We start from the raw sequence: 16978 nt of genomic DNA, 5'->3' as shown, positions 1-16978 counted from the left end.
TATTGCTCTTTTTAACATCACAAATCTCATAATATGGATTTCCTGAAAGATCATTCACAAAATGCTTGTTATGTGTTCCCATTCAAGTTGAACTATGGCGTTTGTTTCCATCCGCCTCAACACAATGCCTGTATAAACGCTAACATGAGAGGGTAAATGAGAGCCTTACCTACAAAGACAGGCCCCAGGAGACCCGCTTAGCGAGCTGTTATCAATGGCCTAGATATTACTGCACTCATGGGGACAAGCACATGTCTCGTCTGAATCTGATATCCCCTTCAAGAAAGTATATTTGAATATGAATGGGAGGAAGTATCCTGCTAGTCTTTCAGTTTATTTTTTTATTTTATATCCCCTCTTGCCGGCTGTCATAGAATAGCAGCAGGACTTTGTTTTTTTTTCAGGGTGTTTCTCTGAATATCCCACTGATCGGAGCTACAATAGCATCCTTTCCCTAGACGGAAGTGCATGGGCCCATGAACAAAAAGAGCCAGGAATACAGCAAACCTCTCACTCTAACCACTAAATGGATCAGATCAGGCATTCGTTACGATTCAAACGGATGATTCTGCTGATAAAATCCTGGGAAAAAGCATGAAAGGATTGCCTGTGTTGCGCCAACATTTCAACACTGTTGTGTCTGTCTGTTTGTTATGTAACCTTTGGTGAGAACAGGACATGGTCTTGGACTCAGGAGGAGCTCTACCCTTTAAAGTAGACATAGATTAGTCATGGTTGGAGTGTCAGAACATTAACCTATCGACCGCTACTACGCAGAGACGCCGCTCATCACCCATATGTTAGCTGGATTTACCCTCAGGCACTTACAGTACGTGAGAGACGTGTTGGGAATCCTGATCCATACATTACGTGCCATGTACTTTTATTGAAAACAAAGCCCTCAAGCATCCCTTAATTTGCTGTAAATGTGCTTTACTTGCGTGCAGTTCTATCAGAACACATAATGAAACTTAAATCCACCTTATGGCAAATATGCAACAGCAGTTGTTTTGACTTTATCATTTTATCCCCTCAATCCTTAGAAAGACCCAACATGCAACAGGAAAAGCAAAGTTGAGAAACAGTTATATTCTGTGTGTGAACTTGTTATCTCCCACACATCATATGAAAAATAAATGTTTAAATTATGCTAAACAATCCTGAGGGTGATGCATCAGTTTGAACATTAAGGCCAGGCAGAGCGTGTGGAAAAGACAGATGGAAATATCTAGGAGAAGGAGCAAAAAGAATCATGCACCGTGCAGATGATTATGATTTCCTGTTGAATTCCTGCAGATATGAGCTACTACTTTGGCAGCATGGAAAATTATGAACTTGTGAACGGCTGCTATGAGCATTAGTAATTACAAGTTTAAAGGTGGATCTTTCTTCTTTTTAAACACTTTAACCTGCTCTAAAATCTCTCGACTAGATATTATTCTCTTGACTACTTTGGGGGGACCTGAGCGCTGAGCTGTATCTTTTTAAGTGAAGAAATCTATCATATGTTCTGCTCTAGTCAAACTTTTCTATAGTTATAGACGCCCCTACTGAAGCAAGAAAATGTCTTGACCTCAGCTAACTTCCACACAGTCGGCTCACATGTACTGAAAGGCTGTGACCCCGTCTGTTACATAAACTCCCGTCTTCTCTCTCTCTGCAAGAGCGAGGCAGGCTCCATTTCCCTGACATGACACCTTCTATGCAGGATAGAAATAAATAGGCCTTTGTGTGCATCCAGGTCCCTGAAAGACTGATGACAGGATAGTCGAAGGCAGCCTGGATGTCTGTGTGTGTGTGTTTATATGTGAGCGGTATGCTGGAGTCGATGCCCATGAGGATGAGACCGATGGGAGGAATGGAGAAAAGAGAGTTTCATCATTCGTCAACAATCCTCCCAAAGTCCAACTCTTTTCGCTGCTTCCTACGCCCAGCATCTGTTACTTTACAGCGGAAGCATCTAAATGCTGTCAGGCTTTTCGAGGGCCGCTGTTTAGCCTAATCCCAGACTGTGTAAACACCCCAGCATGCAAACATGATGATGATCTGTGCCTCATTCATCCCGATGACACCATACTGGAAGGAATGCAGAAAGAAGTCCTTTAATGTCACTGCTGCTAATTGCTCCTTCTGATGGCACAGTTATATGGCAGGGGATTGAGGCATAAAGCCCCATCAGATACTTGAACTGGCCCGGGCTGCTCCATGGTACGACTGCCTCTTCTAAACCCAGTGACACAAAGAAGTGAGCTCTGGGAAAGGAAGCATCTTGTTATTTTCACTCAAAGTCACTCTCTCTGGCTCCCTTTTTTCATTTCAGTCTCGCAGGCACTGCCAGACATCCACAGAGAGAGGAAGAGCTTGGTAAAAGAGCTCCACCTATTAAGTTTGCCACTGGGACCAAACCAGTCCTCAGTCCGCCTCTGCTTTTTCTCTTAAAGTTTTATGGAGGAGAACTGAATTTATTTTTGAGAGGTTGTCCGCAATAAACTGCTGACTTGACCAACTCTGTGACTCACGGTGATAACTGCATTGTCATCTTAGAAAATGGGTTCATCTGGAAGTTTTTTGTTTTTATCTTTTCCTTTTTTGGGTTGTTTTGGACTTTTTCTGCAGTTCCTTTCTTTTTTTCCTTTCGTTTACAGTCCGTCTTCAGTTCTACAGGCACAGTTGACGTCAATGTGGACGCAACAGTAACAAACAGGAAACCCTATTCATTTCACTAAAGTCAGAGTTTGATTATGGTTCATGGGGATTTGCCAGTCATCTGGCCTTTTCTGGATCATGTATACTGCACACTGTAATTCAGTTATATTACATTTAAGTTCTGCCAAGGTCTGCCCTCAGAATAAAAAAAAAAATGTTTTCTTGATTTAGCAAAAAAAAATGTTTTCTTGATTTATCAAGTTTATTGCATACTTGGATTCATCTGATGAAACAGACTCATTGCACCAAGACGAAAGCAGGTTGCCTAAGATATTCTCCACTCAGTTTCCCAGACAGCTGTGTGAAGTCTTTCACTTGTTTATTTTTCTCACATTTTTAATGTTGCGCAAAAGCAACATTTAATGATTTAATGATGAATTACGGATGACAGCACAGGGGTTCTCAGAAATGGGACAGGGCGGGGGTGTAGAGGTGACACGTCTTACAAAATGAGGTAAACACTTCAGAAAGCTTTAATTGAACTAAATGTTAAAACAACACTCAAGTACTAGATTAAATTAAGAATTATGATTGTTTGATGGTAAACAGATGTCAGAGACTCCGGTATGAATCCAATTACATATTATATTGCTGTAATGTTTAATTGGGCCAAAACAGCATAATGCCGCTTAACTGAGCGTGACGTGCTCCCTGTCTGGTTTTAATACCAAACTCATTGCGGCCATTACATGACAGGAGAGTATGGAAACATAAATAACTCCTACTCTCTCTAAATTACACATCCACCCCCAGACCTTCAAATTGTTGAATGAACACAGACACACAGCCATTTAAAAATTCAAAAATAGAATATGTGATTGTTCGTAGTGTGTAACCTTTCCCGTGTTTGTCATGTCATCATGACCTGCAGAAGCCTCGAGATGTAATTATTTTCTTTCCCAAAAACTCTAGGAGCATTTCTCAGTAATGGGCTGTGGTAACTCCGTTGCTACAGTATAGTATATCTCTAGCTCTCCTTGCAGGGGAAAGTGCATTTTGAGATGGTTTCTGTAAGTTTATGTGTGTACTCGTGGATAATTGATAAGGCTTTACACGTATCTGTGTGTGCTCTGAGCAGGGAAGATATTTGTTGATGCACATTATACATTTCCTCCACTTTTGTCCTTTTCTCTTCACTGTGCATGCGTCTCACTTTGTGTGTTCGTGTGTGTGTGTATGCACCCATGTACCCAACCTGCGTGTGAACAGTGCCAGGGGAGAATAAGAGAGGCTAATGAAAGGCCTGGCTCAGACTTAACAAAATCACTGTCTGGCTGCATTGTGTTGCAGACTATTGTGGTGAGAAAGAAATGTACTCAGTGTGGGACGAATGCCCTTTGGACTCTGAAACAGGCATCCACAGAGAAATTGATGATAAGCATCGGTATGAATCTGAAATAAAGTCTGGGTCAGCCAGTCCTTTTAAGGCATGCTCCAAAAATGCATTGTTGAGTTTCTATCCCTACTCTTTCACTTTGGATACATACAAGTTAGTAAAGCTTTTGGATATTCAGCCGGCCGAATCTTTTATTCATCGTGGATCATGAGAAGGACACAGTGCGCTCATAAAAAAACATTTCTTTCCACTCCAGATCTACTGTTCCTCACCTCAGCCAACCTTTAACTTGGCTCTTAGTAACAATGTGTTTCTTTTACCACATTCTTACTTCTCATGCAGAGTTTGTTAAAAATTGACGTGGGAATCCCAAGCCTTCCCCAACAAAAAGAACACAGAGGGATTATTGAACTGCCCTCCAACCAGCAGCTTATAACCCTTAGTGGTGGTATGGAGAGTGCATTTCTGAAAACATAATTTCAGCTCCCTGCCTGACTAAAGGTGCAGGTTGTTGTGTGCAAGCTGCAGTCTGCTGAAAAGACAAACCAGACAAATACTAACCCCTAAAAGCAAGTATTATGCAAGCTGTGGTACTGTCTAATGCCTATCTAATGAGTGTGATTATAACAGATTGACTGTTTAACACTATTACTCACTCCCAAATACAGGTCTGTTTTGCGTGTGGGAGTGTGTGTGATGGCAAGTGTTGTTGACAGGCTGTCTTATTATCTAAGTAGGCGCCATAGCCATGGTCCAAACAGATAAAGCTGCTGGCACAAGCCATGGTCACTCCAATCCGCCCTGCTCCCTCCGACTTACATAAGTTTAACGGTTGCCAACTAGAAGAACCGAGATGGAGCGATTGAGAAAAGAAAGAAGGAGAAGAAACAGAGAGGGAGGAACAAACAAGGATAAGAGGGCAAAAGATGTGGCAAATAAAAGAGGGTAGGACAAAAAGTATTGCACAAACATAAAGCGTTAAAGAAGAAAGGGTCTGATTCGATGGGTGGAACTGCTTCTCTCTTTTGAAGTCTTTTTGGGATCCGTTTTGTAATGCTTCCTTCTTTTTGTTGTCCAGAAATGTGGCCTGATTTGAACGTTCCAAAGGTATCTGCGCTCAGCTTTCCCTGCAGGATGGAGATGTCCTTTTTATTATGTCTCCATACTACATTGACTTTTTTACTGGAAATCTTTGCCACAATTTTAAGTCATGTTTATATGGCAAGGCTGACATGTATTATTGGCTTCTGTACAGAGAGTTTTCAACATCACCCACAACATTATTTTGGACACATTTTGCTTAATGACCACAACACAAAGAACCCAGTATATAACACTTGGAGGTTGCATATATATGATTAAGAACCACAGCATAAAAACAATCTTAAAATAGACATAAAGCAATCATAAATTACACTTTGATTTCAATATCATTAAATTGTTTGGATTAAAGTTCAACTGCCACATTAAGTTGGTTTAGGGTAAGGGTAAGTGAAGGTCTATTTACTGTATTTTCTGAAAGCATAGTTAGTAGTAACATTAAAATAAGTTAATTATTGTTGAAAGCACCTTTGTGAAACCTGCAGGTCTCTTTTTCATGCATCAATTACGACTTTTGTTTTCCAGATCTTATGTTGACAACTTGGATAGCAAGCTTAATATAGTTTTACTTATATATTTCTTAACCTCTCTGCTACATACTTGACTCTCTGTCGCACATGAAAAGGGAGCTTAGCTGGATTCTATGCTGGTGACGTATCATCAACAGCATAGCATTGTGGGTCACCTGCATGTATTGTATACTGTTAGTGTGTTCATATTGATGTGCTTTAGATGGAAACCAACTTTTGAAGCGATCAAAACAAGTGCACAGAGAATAAAGCATGGTAAGAGATACTGTAACTGCAATCTGATTAGCATGTTATGTGTATTGTGTTGCTCGGGGCAACTGAACATGGAACCACAGCATGTTGGTAAAGACAGGGCCGAGTGCAGGACGTTGCATCAGCTTCTGGCAGCTGCAGGGTGTGGCGGAGGATTCCGAGTTGACACACACTGATGTCTGAAGGTTGCATTCGGGAGGTAAATGCATTGCACTTTCTGGAAACTGTGCATTCACCAACAGCTTAATCACCTCTTGATAGACAGAAGACAGTGTCTAGTCCAGTAATGAAGTACTGTCTACATCTACACACAAGCAGACACATATACAGAAAAGAACATAAACTTGTACACAAATGATTGAGCAGTGGTTCCAGGCATCTATTGGCACTGCACCAAGGGCAGCCTTTTCACACAGTCGCAACACAACAAGTCAGTAACTCAAGAGGTCTATTAAAAAGCCATTATTGTACATCCCTCCTTAAATTGCTCCTTTGGTGATAAAATCACACAGAGGCCTAATTTGTTGGGCAAAAACACCAAATACATACCACACACCAAATGTGTTTGTTTTCCAGTAGTTTACAATATTGTGGATCAATCTCTTGCTCCCCGAGTGTCTCTTTTTAACATAGTCACGATGACTAGTCACTCAACATATAGTCAAAACCTGTGTTTGAGGAAACCCATAAAAAACCAACTGTAAAACAAACACTTGATATGGCTTTTGACTTCCTGTCAACAGTAAAGAATGACTTCCTTAAGCTATAGAAAAAGGTTGATACTTTCACACAGACATCTGCAGTCTACCTACATAAGTCCTGTCTGTGTTTTGTCTTTGCCCGCCCTCCTGTTGGGCTGTTTGTCTACCCCTGACTCTCTCTCTAGCTATCTCTCCCTGTAGCTCTCCCTCTCTTTCCCCAGACATTGCTCAAACCTCCCCTCCGTGGCCTTTGTGTGTCAGGTATTGGCTCCCAAGACTTCCTGGAGGCCATGAATCTGTTCTGCCAACGCGACATCCTTCCCTTTGTCTACTCGCCACTAATCCCTGTTTTCTGTTTACATCCATGCCTCCTGCAACCCATGACATTGTGTAACGCTCTTCGAAGTTCTGAAGGACACTTTTTACCTCATTTTACCAGAGCCACCAAGTTGCACTGTTTAATTGTGTTTCAAAAAGGAACTTGAATAAAATAAATATATTTGGATAAAGATTATGTTGTCAGCAAGGATATGCTTTTCTATGTGGTAAACATAACCAATGGGAAGATTTGTTGTTTCAATTTTGCCTACCTCATCCTTTATTGTTGTATATATACGCTATACAGTATAGCATCTTATGATAATTCATAAGCAGTGGGGCTGTAATTGTGCTGTATGTTTGTTTTTAGTGTCCCCTTTGCTCTGGAGATGTTTTTCCTTATATAGCGTTTGTTTGCCACTTATAGTAGCAGAGAAACCAGAGGAAGCAGTGTTTCCTTACATCTTTTCATTTCATATGGATTTGCGTGCTTCCATACGGCCACAATGTTATCTGCAGAAGTCTAAATACCAAAGCAGATGTTGTTTATTTAAAATATCATAAGGTGAATATGTTCCAGTTTCCAGGTTCTCCTCTCCCCACCTTACACGTTAAGGAAACTGGATGCCCATGTTCAGCTCTCTTTTAAAAGGTCATTCAGTTTGACCGGCATGGAAATGAATGCAACATGTCACTGTCCAGTCATTTACGAGATATAGAAGGAATTTACTAACGTATTGTAAAGAATTGATCCACTGCCATGTAAATAAAGTAAAATATGAAACTGTCTTATCACACAAAGATGCAGACTAAGATGGCATTATTTATTTGAGTAAAATGCTTCTACTAGTTTCACAGACATGTATTTCGCATGACAAAGTCGCTTTCTATAATCTCAACAGCAGATTACTAAACGTATGTTTTGCACTTCTTGCAAAGTTATTTCGTGGTTTATATTTTTGATCAGTCTCTAAAGCGCAGTCGGATCTCTGATACAGCTGGATCCGGTCTGCTCTCCATTTTGAGAGTGGTTGTGATGTTCAGTCGTAAACTGAAACGAAGCCAAAGGCCTGTGATCGTCTGAGGCCAAAGTAATGAACTTATACCACTGTAGGACTTGGCTAGTAAGAAAACAAAGTGCTAATAGGTCAAATAGCTGTGTAGGAGCAGGAAATCAGATCCAGCCAGAGGTTGTAACTTCTCTGTCAAAATAATTTCACTTCCTTTCTTTTCTTTTACATTTATCATTCAAAGCACAACCTTCGAGTCTGGGAACATCACCTCCTATACGAAAAGTAATTTCATCTTTATACATGCCATTCAACTTCTTGCCTGCTCTTTTCTCGCGGGTTTCATGTCATTTGAAACACTTAACGGACTAACTTTCTTACATGGTTTTCAAAGTGTTATTCTTTTTGCAGCTATGGGCTCCGGACTGGGACATGAAAGTCTGCAAAAACGTATTATTTAAAACAACTTGTTATATCGTTAAAGATTTGAAGGATAGATCATTGTTATGATGTCTATAAACCTGGAGGGGACCTCTGTGGGCTGTCATGTGCTTACATTAGTGGCTGCTGCAGAGAAAACCTCTTTTATGAGGTCTTTGACACTTTGTGAAATCTTTTGTGCTGCCACTAAGTTATTTATCCTTTCTACTTTAACTTCCTGGCTGACTGACTGGTCACAGCCCTGTGATAAACATGTGTCACCTCACTCCAGGCTCTTCACCCTGCCATGTATGGTGTTTAGTGGCTGCTAAGTACTGACTCAATGCCCGGGGTGAAGGTGTGCAGCCAGGCCTCTCCCATTTCAGTCAAAGTTTGTCTATCTAAGCCTTAAAGTAAATCAGCACACTTTCTTCTGGTTTTATTCTGTGAAAATCACCGATCAAGTCCCACCCACACTCAGGGCTCCCTGGCTCTGCCTCAAACACCAAACATGACTTAAGAGTTCAAATGTTCCACTCAGCACATTTCTCAATCATTTACATAACAAGTTTAATGGCCACTGCCTCTTACTGATACTCAACAAGTCCAAAAAAAATTCTGGCATGCTTCCTCAGGCTATGCAGAACATTTAATTGTGTTAACAAGTGGCAAAGGAGAATGATGGCTGCTCGGAAGATTGACCACCCAGGCCAGGGTGAGGTCACAGTATAAACCTCAGCAACGCTTTCATCAGAAGCCGGGCCCTCCCGAAGTGAGTACTTAAACAAATGTATGAGCTTCTGCAAACCACAGCTTAGCAAGGCAGCTTTCTTGTTTCATCTCACGGGATAGACTGTGAGTACATGTGTGAATGAATGAGTGTGTTTGTGTTTTAATACTGGGGTACACATTTGAAATCAATGATTAATCCTGTGAGAAAGCCAAGCCACCAAAGCCACATGATCCGTGTCTGTGATTCCCTCCTGAGAAGGAAAGGTCCAGGAACAAAGTATCCCTGCTAAAGGCTGTTTGTCAGGCAAACAGTTGAGCTGGCCCAGACCGATGCCCCGTCACACTGGCCATTAGCGCAAGTAAACACTTTTCCTCTGGACCTGAAAATATTAGCACTTATAACCAGTTTATTTATTTATTAACTTTTCTTTTTTTTTAACGAGATGCCAGTTTGGTGTACATACATTCTCATCTGAACTACATGTACTTTTTTCACATGAAGACATAGGGAGGTCAATATTTCAATATTGCTTCATTTTCACAGCATACTTTCTTATGTTTCTATGAATATTCAACTACACAACAATAAAAGGGTAAGTCCTTGGTTAGTTTAGAAATTAGCTGTGTCATTATGACTGCGTAGCAGCAAAGAAAAATAAATATTGTGTAACACTTAAAACAAAACCCTGCCAACAGGCATTATTCAAGCTGGTACTGTAAACACTGAATGCAGTAACCAATAACTCAACCAGTGGCATAACTATCGACGGTGCAGCCGGTGCAACGCACCGGGCCCCCGAGCCAGCAAGGGCCCCAATGGCATTGACCGGTTCACGCATTCTTCAAAGTAACCAAGCAACCTAAATTAATTTGTAATTTTGCTCCTTTTCATGTCATGTGATACCTTGCGTGACGAGCGAATCGTTTAATCAACCTGTACTGTACTGTAGCTAGCAGCAGCAAGTTTGGCAGCATTATACAAAATGTAATGGCTTGCATTTATAATGTACAGCAAACCAAAGCACAAGAGCGGCGCTCAAAAGAGAAAGGACAAGAGAGAACAAGGAGATGTAACAGCTAAACTGACAAAATTAGACCGTTTTTTTTGTCATACATCGTCCTCGAAATCAAGCACTAACGTTAGCAATGTTGACGTGCAGCGGCAGCTGGAGCCGGAGGCTAACGATAGCTCACCACCATCATTGCCATCTAGCTCCATAATATATAAGTGAAGCTGTATCCGTGGCCGTGACTGTGCAACCTTCTTCTCCAGCCAGCCAGGAGGAGAGGCTGGATTTGGCTGTGCCCGGCGGTGGTCCAACAGTTCCCCCAAGGGCCCCAACCGATAGGGGACTATGGAGTTATTAAGACCCCGATGCCAAGATCAAAAGCTATATTATAGCAACCGGTCTATGTAGGCCTACCGGCCCATTCCCCAGAGACAAACATCAAGGAAACAGGTTTAATCCTCTTCTTAGTTCGCTGTGCCGTTGTCAGGCTGTGGTGGTCTGAGGCCAGGGCAGGCTGTTGTTGATAGCCTATACATGTGGCGCTTCTGAGTGGTATTCTTGAGTATATTCAAGTATAACTCAAACTTATTGGTATGAAAGGTATTGCTTAGTGAAGTTAGTGTGTGGAGGTTATAGTGTAGAACTGATGTGATGTGTTATTCAGCTAGAGGTAAGGAAAGGCAAGGCAAGGCAAGTTTATTTATATAGCACTTTTCAACACAAGGCAATTCAAAGTGCTTTACAAAAAATGAAAGACATTAAGAAAATGGCATTTAAAATCAGTCATTAAAAAGCAAAGATAATAAAAGAAACATTAAAAGAAAAAATACATGGATAAAAGTTACAGTGCAGTCTAAGATGTGAATAGTTCAATTAAAAGCAGCGACAAAAAGAAAAGTATTTATTCTGGATTTAAAAGTAGTCAGAGTTGCAGCGGACCTGCAGGTTTCTGGTAGTTCGTTCCAGATATTTAGCAGTAGGTCAGAAATGTATTTTGGGCCTAAACCATTCAAAGCGTTATGTTTATAAAGCTTAGCAGCAGTATTTTGAAATCAATTCTTTGACACACAGGAAGCCAGTGTAAAGACTTCAGAACAGGAGTGATGTGATCCACTTTCTTAGTGTTAGTGAGGACTCGAGCAGCGGCGTTCTGAATCAGCTGCAGCTTTCTAATAGATTTTTTAGTGACACCTGTAAAGACACCATTACAGTAGTCGAGTCTACTGAAGATAAAAGCATGGACAAGTTTTTCCAAATCCTGCTGTGACATTAGTCTTTTAATCCTAGATATATTCTTTAGGTGATAGTAGGCTGTTTTAATGTGACTGTTGAAACTCAGGTCAGAGTCCATGACTACGCCTAGATTTCTGGCTTTACCTGTTGTTTTGAACATTGCAGACTGAAGCTCAGCGATAACTTTTATACGTTCTGCCTTGGCTCCAAAAACCATTACCTCAGTTTTATCTTTGTTTAATTGGAGAAAGTTCGGACACATACAGTCATTGATTTGTTCAATGCTCCTGGTGAAATTGTTACGTAAACGTGTGTGTCATCCACATAGCTATGGTAACTTCTTTTGTTGTTTTTCATTATCTGAGGTAAGCCCTTTTTTAAACTGTAATGTGTCAACATTTCATATTTTCCGACTCTCTGAGAGAAGGCACTGATATGTTTTTACAGCCAAAAGCTACAAAATCCAGTTAAACCCAGTTAAAGTCTTATCACTAATGTCATCAGTTGCCGTGCACAGCAAATGTGTTTACCTCTATTGTACGGTCCATACACATGCGTTATTAATCATCACCACAGAAGATAAGAATGGCCTGTAGCATATAAAAAAGTTAAGCCAGGTTAAAATGTAACTTGTTGGATATTCCCAGCCAGTTTAGCTTCTGGAGAAACTTGATAAAGTACTGATAATGGTTATTGGCGGAGAACATTGCTGATATGATAACATCTGAGTCAATGATGATAAATACCAGTGCCATGTTCATGTCAGGTACATCTTATCATCATAAACATTTCCACAGATATTTTATCCTACAAAAATGGGAAAAACCTTTGTTTCCAACTGATTAGGGCTGATTAATGGCACTTATAAGAAATGTTTTAGTAAAGGATGTTTATTCCAAAAGGGCAACTTATGTTAAACATGTTATAACAAGTAGAGGACTTGGATTTTAATCTAAAACCAAAGCAAATATGAAATGTTTCCCATAAAATCTTAATGGAACAGTAACTTTGTTTTTTAGTTTAATTAAAGGGAGATGGGTTTGCATCATTCAAAGTCTGTCTGTAATGTTTTTGTAAATATAGTGACAGAAAGAAAACAGCCCTCTGACAAATGTGGTAAGAGAGGGGAAAAGGCCAAATTTGATATCAAGATATATGCTGTTCACCATCATAAACAAAAAGGAAAATCCCTCTTTATTACTACATTATCAGATTTTTTTTAATCATATAACATACGTGTATAACTATATGTCATGATCCTTTGACATATATCTGTTTTACTGACTCAAATGACGACAACGAGTATATAACATTCGAAGGTGGCTCTTACGCTGATAACAGGTTTGTGTACAGTAGTATTTGCTGCTATTTCCCAGTAGATCTTTACAGACATACCATACGTAATTACAGCTTTATTAGTAAACACTGCAAAGTAACTTCTGGCTCGGGTTCAGGAGTTCAGCATCGGTCAAAACTGCAGCCAACTTGGAAGATGGCAACTGTTAATTTGAGGCTGAATTTATTGAGCAGGAGCTGCAAACTAAACGAACTGGCAGCAACAGTGTGGGGTGAGCTGCCAAACAGTGTTTTATAAACAGTGTTTGGCAGCTCATCAGAAAAGGAATCAAGCCAGTTTATTTGGCCCCTAGATATAAAAGATCATTTTAATTGAATCAATGTGACTTCAATCTGGTAGAATGAACTTGTGTTTTTGTTAATGTGTGAATGTAAATAGACACTGTGAGCTGCATAAATATTTGGACATTGTTGAATGTTTTGAATACATAATTAATTTGCTTTCAATTGGAAGTAAGAAAAACACATACTGTAGTGCTTTTGACAGAGAGCAGTTATAACCTGATAATCTACATTTTATTTGTAATACTTTGCTCTGTATTTAGTTGTGAAATAAGTTATAATGTGTTTTAACCAGCGACGTGCAGTCAGGGGAGGCAGGGGAGGCAGAGCCTCACCTGTCATACTCCAATGTAACGGAAAAACAACTAAAGAAAAACTAAATAGTAATAATAATAAAATGTCTCCACTGATCTGTGTTGTAAATGTGATTTCCGTATGATTCCAATCGATTTTTATAGTCAAAATCAGCTAATTTGCCGAGCTCCGCTACAACTACGGGTAGCGATGAGAAGTGAGGCAGGGACGAGCTCTGCCTCTCGTAAGCCCACAGTACTGGCTGGAGCGCGGGCACTAATTTAGCGCGGGCACTTATTTTGTGAGCGCGCTCAAGCCACTGCCAGTTACTGTGGGGTGAGGTGAGGCACAGATGAGATCTGCCTCACCTCAGATGCGTCACCCCACAGAAACTGGCTGGAAAACGGGCCCTAAGCGCATGCCTGCACCAGGGTTTCCGCTAGGATTTTTTCTCGACGGTCAAATGTCCGGGCAGATTTTATTTTACCGGACAAATTTGAAACTTACCGGTCATATTTCAATAATAATAATAATAGTTGTGTAGCAGAGTTTCCGTTAGCAGGTAATTACCGGACTATGAGCAGATATGCTGATGTTTAAAACTCAGTTCACGGGGCTCATTTTGATATTGCTTCAGTTTATAATCGTAACAGATCGAAAAAAATTCAGATTAATTTTTCAATAAATGATTCCACAAACAACAAACAACATAATTATTACATTCAAACAAACTACTTGTAGTAGATAACGTACATTATTCAGAAGTTTACATCAACTTTGAATAATAGCACGGGAGAAACAGAGCCTCTCTTTTCCCCTCTCCCTCCCTCTCTCTCCTGACAGCAGTCAGTTTCTTAAGCAGCTCCTGCAGCGCGCTAAACAGAGGGCGGGGCTTCAGGTGATTCTGCAGAGCTGCGTGTCTCGGTCTGACTCAGCAGCTGATCTGATCTCTCTCTCGCGTCCGGTTACACTTCACTCGCGTTCATGTCCATATAGATCAGATCCAGCTCTCCTGATCGGCCTTTATAGAGAGCACCGATCAAACTATTAAGAGTGAATATCGGCCGATAATGACCGGCGGCCGATCGATCGGAGCCTCCCTAATTATTACCAGACATTTTGACCGTCAGGTTTTGAATTTACCGGTTTTTTATACATTTTACCAGCTAAAAACCGGTAATTACCGGCTAACGGAAACCCTGGCCTGCACCATCTCACTGTATGTCACCAATGTAATGTTTGTAGATCCCTTTATTACATGTATCCTCGCCATCCTTAGTCTCTAAATAACTTATTTCACGTATATATGATATTTAGGCTCGCTGGTCTCATCATACAACGGCAATGAACAAAGCACCAGGGGAGGCAGCCATAACCTCTGCCGCACTGAAGGGGGCGCAAGTGAGCCCACAGGTTCTTGTTGCTACTGTTATTCTACGCAGAGACGGTAGACGCGAACAACAAACTAGACTTTTGAAACTACAGGAAGATAAGCAGGACTTTTACAAAAAAGTAATAGAGATTGTTGTCCAGAAGGATAGCATGGACTTCATCTTCAAGTCAAGGTAAGACCACAATTGTAATGCAAATGGTATCTTACTAAGAAAGAAAGAAAGAACAATCCAATATTTAAATTGTGGGTAGGCCTATCCTTTTGTTGAACGGTCTGTTTAAAATGAATCGAAGCATCAGACTAAAAAAGCTTTTGAAAATAACCGAATATTTCGATTAAGGTCAAAATATAATATTTGTAAATCTGACTCTGAAAGAGTCAGTGCCTCACCAGCCATGAACCTCACCGCATGTCACTGGTTCTAACAGAGTCTCATCTGAAACTCATTTCTGGAACACAATCAATATGTACGCCCTCATACTATTCTCAACTTAATCCATGACTATAAATGCTGATGTCAGCCTTATTATAAGAAGTGCTGATCCAACAAAACGTGATTAGTCACCGTTCGTCATCGGTTTCATTTAAGCAAAACAAGTTCCTTAAGCCGCACTCTTTTTGTGATTTGATACATGGAGTCCCAGACGGAAAAATGTGGACTTTGTACCTGATGTAAATAAAAACTTTCAGTTCTAGTTTCATGTCCTAATGACATAAGCCTTTCTATTCAGTCCTTGTCAGATAAGCATGAACCTGTCAGCAAATAACGGACATACCTGTGAAAGAAGAGCAGTATGGACAGCATGGTCTGGTCAATGTTGCTGTTGCAGATCCCCTCATTGAACAGGAAGCAGGGGTCCCTCACCACAGATTCCAGGGAGTCCTGCCTCATGATGTTGTTCAGCTTGTCTGTGTTCAGGTTCTGGTACATCAGCTGGTTGCGTAGCTGGCGAAAGTGACTGACACTCGGGCTGGTGGGGCTTCCTGGTAAGCCTCCTGTAGAACCGAGGCCCGGAGCCATTGACTCATCACAGCCATTGGCCAGGTCCAAGCAGCAACTGCAACAGTCCAGGCCGATGGGCGACAGGCAGTCATATTCTGACATCTCGAATGACAGGTAGAGGAAAGGAAAGACGCCCAGGTGAACAAGGGAAGGTGCAGGAATCTCAGTAAAGGATAACAGACTGAGGTGTATGGATAAAGTGAAAGAGGAAACAGCTCAGTGACAGACAGGCTGGTCTATCTGTAGTCTAGCGTCCTGTCTTCACTCCGGGACCAGAAGGGCTAAATGGCAGGTTCAGTTCCTCCCTGAGAAATGCAGTCACGCTGGGCTGCTCTGCCTTCTTTTATCCCTGAGTTTCTCCTCCTGTGGCTCTGCTGTGCTTAGCCTTTTGTTCGGGGCCGGTGCTGCTGCAGTGTGTTGCTACTGTGGCAGGAGAAAAAGTAAACGCCCCAAACACTCCCTCACGCCAATTCAGCAGGAGTGCACTTAAAAGCAAAACCCAGAAGCTGCTTATCACGTTTTTTCCCTGCACTTTTTTTTTTCTTTGGTTGGTGTGCCTACAGACAGAGGGAGGGAGTGAAAAGGGGAGGGAGTGAAAAAGGGAGGGAGACAGAGAGGGTGGGGAAACCCCTGTGATTGGTAAAATAGCATTGCTGGTTACACAAACTGGGTCCTCCTCTTTTATTTTTCAGCTTAGCCGCGCGAAATAACACAAGGAGGGGAGCGTCAGAAAATGCTGGAAACATGTGCAGCTCCGTTGGCTCCACCCTGCCATGCTGACAGCTCAAGCAGTGTGTGTGGGAGGGAGGATTCAGGAACACAAACAAACACTCTATAACATGTCTGGTTTGCTAATCTGTGAAAATGTGTGATTGGAGTTGCCAGCATGGCATGGATGTCTGGCTAGCGTGTGTACTTTAATCCATTTTACATGCTCCTATTGATTGAGTTTTATATTTTGGAAACTCAGGATTTTAGATAATGCAATTAAATACAGTTAAAGATGTCTTTACTCACCAATAGACAGTGAATTTCTCAGAAGAATCACAGCACTTATTGGTAGAGTGGTCATCTACCAATTGGATGTTAATGTATTCTAAGATACTTAACCCCTAATTGTCCCTGAGCAGGTGACACCTTGCATTGAATGGCCCTGCCACCTTACAGCAAGGAGGTCATGGGTCGGACCACCCAACAACTGGCAGGGGCCTTAAAATGGTCTCCCTTTGTCAGCTTGGGTTTCCTTTGGGTGCTCTAAATGTAATGGATGTTATGTGTTAGCCCTCTGATGGACTTGTTGA

General features: G+C 41.2%; 1 protein-coding gene across 1 annotated transcript in view; it reads right to left on the bottom strand.

The window, feature by feature from the left end:
• tsc22d3 (TSC22 domain family, member 3) overlaps positions 1 to 16187 on the bottom strand; it is a 44969-nt gene extending 28782 nt beyond the window's left edge. The window contains exon 1 of the mRNA XM_034092559.2: positions 15451 to 16187. Coding sequence (XP_033948450.1) covers positions 15451 to 15779 — 329 coding nt within the window. The 5' untranslated portion in view covers positions 15780 to 16187. The remainder of the gene's footprint in view (positions 1 to 15450) is intronic.
• Between the last annotated feature and the right edge of the window lie 791 nt (positions 16188 to 16978).

Source organism: Pseudochaenichthys georgianus, chromosome 10 (assembly GCF_902827115.2).
Source record: "Pseudochaenichthys georgianus chromosome 10, fPseGeo1.2, whole genome shotgun sequence".
Classification (NCBI taxonomy): Eukaryota; Metazoa; Chordata; class Actinopteri; order Perciformes; family Channichthyidae; genus Pseudochaenichthys; species Pseudochaenichthys georgianus.
Note: the sequence above shows the minus strand (reverse complement) of the source record. Positions and strands in the feature narration are given on the sequence as shown.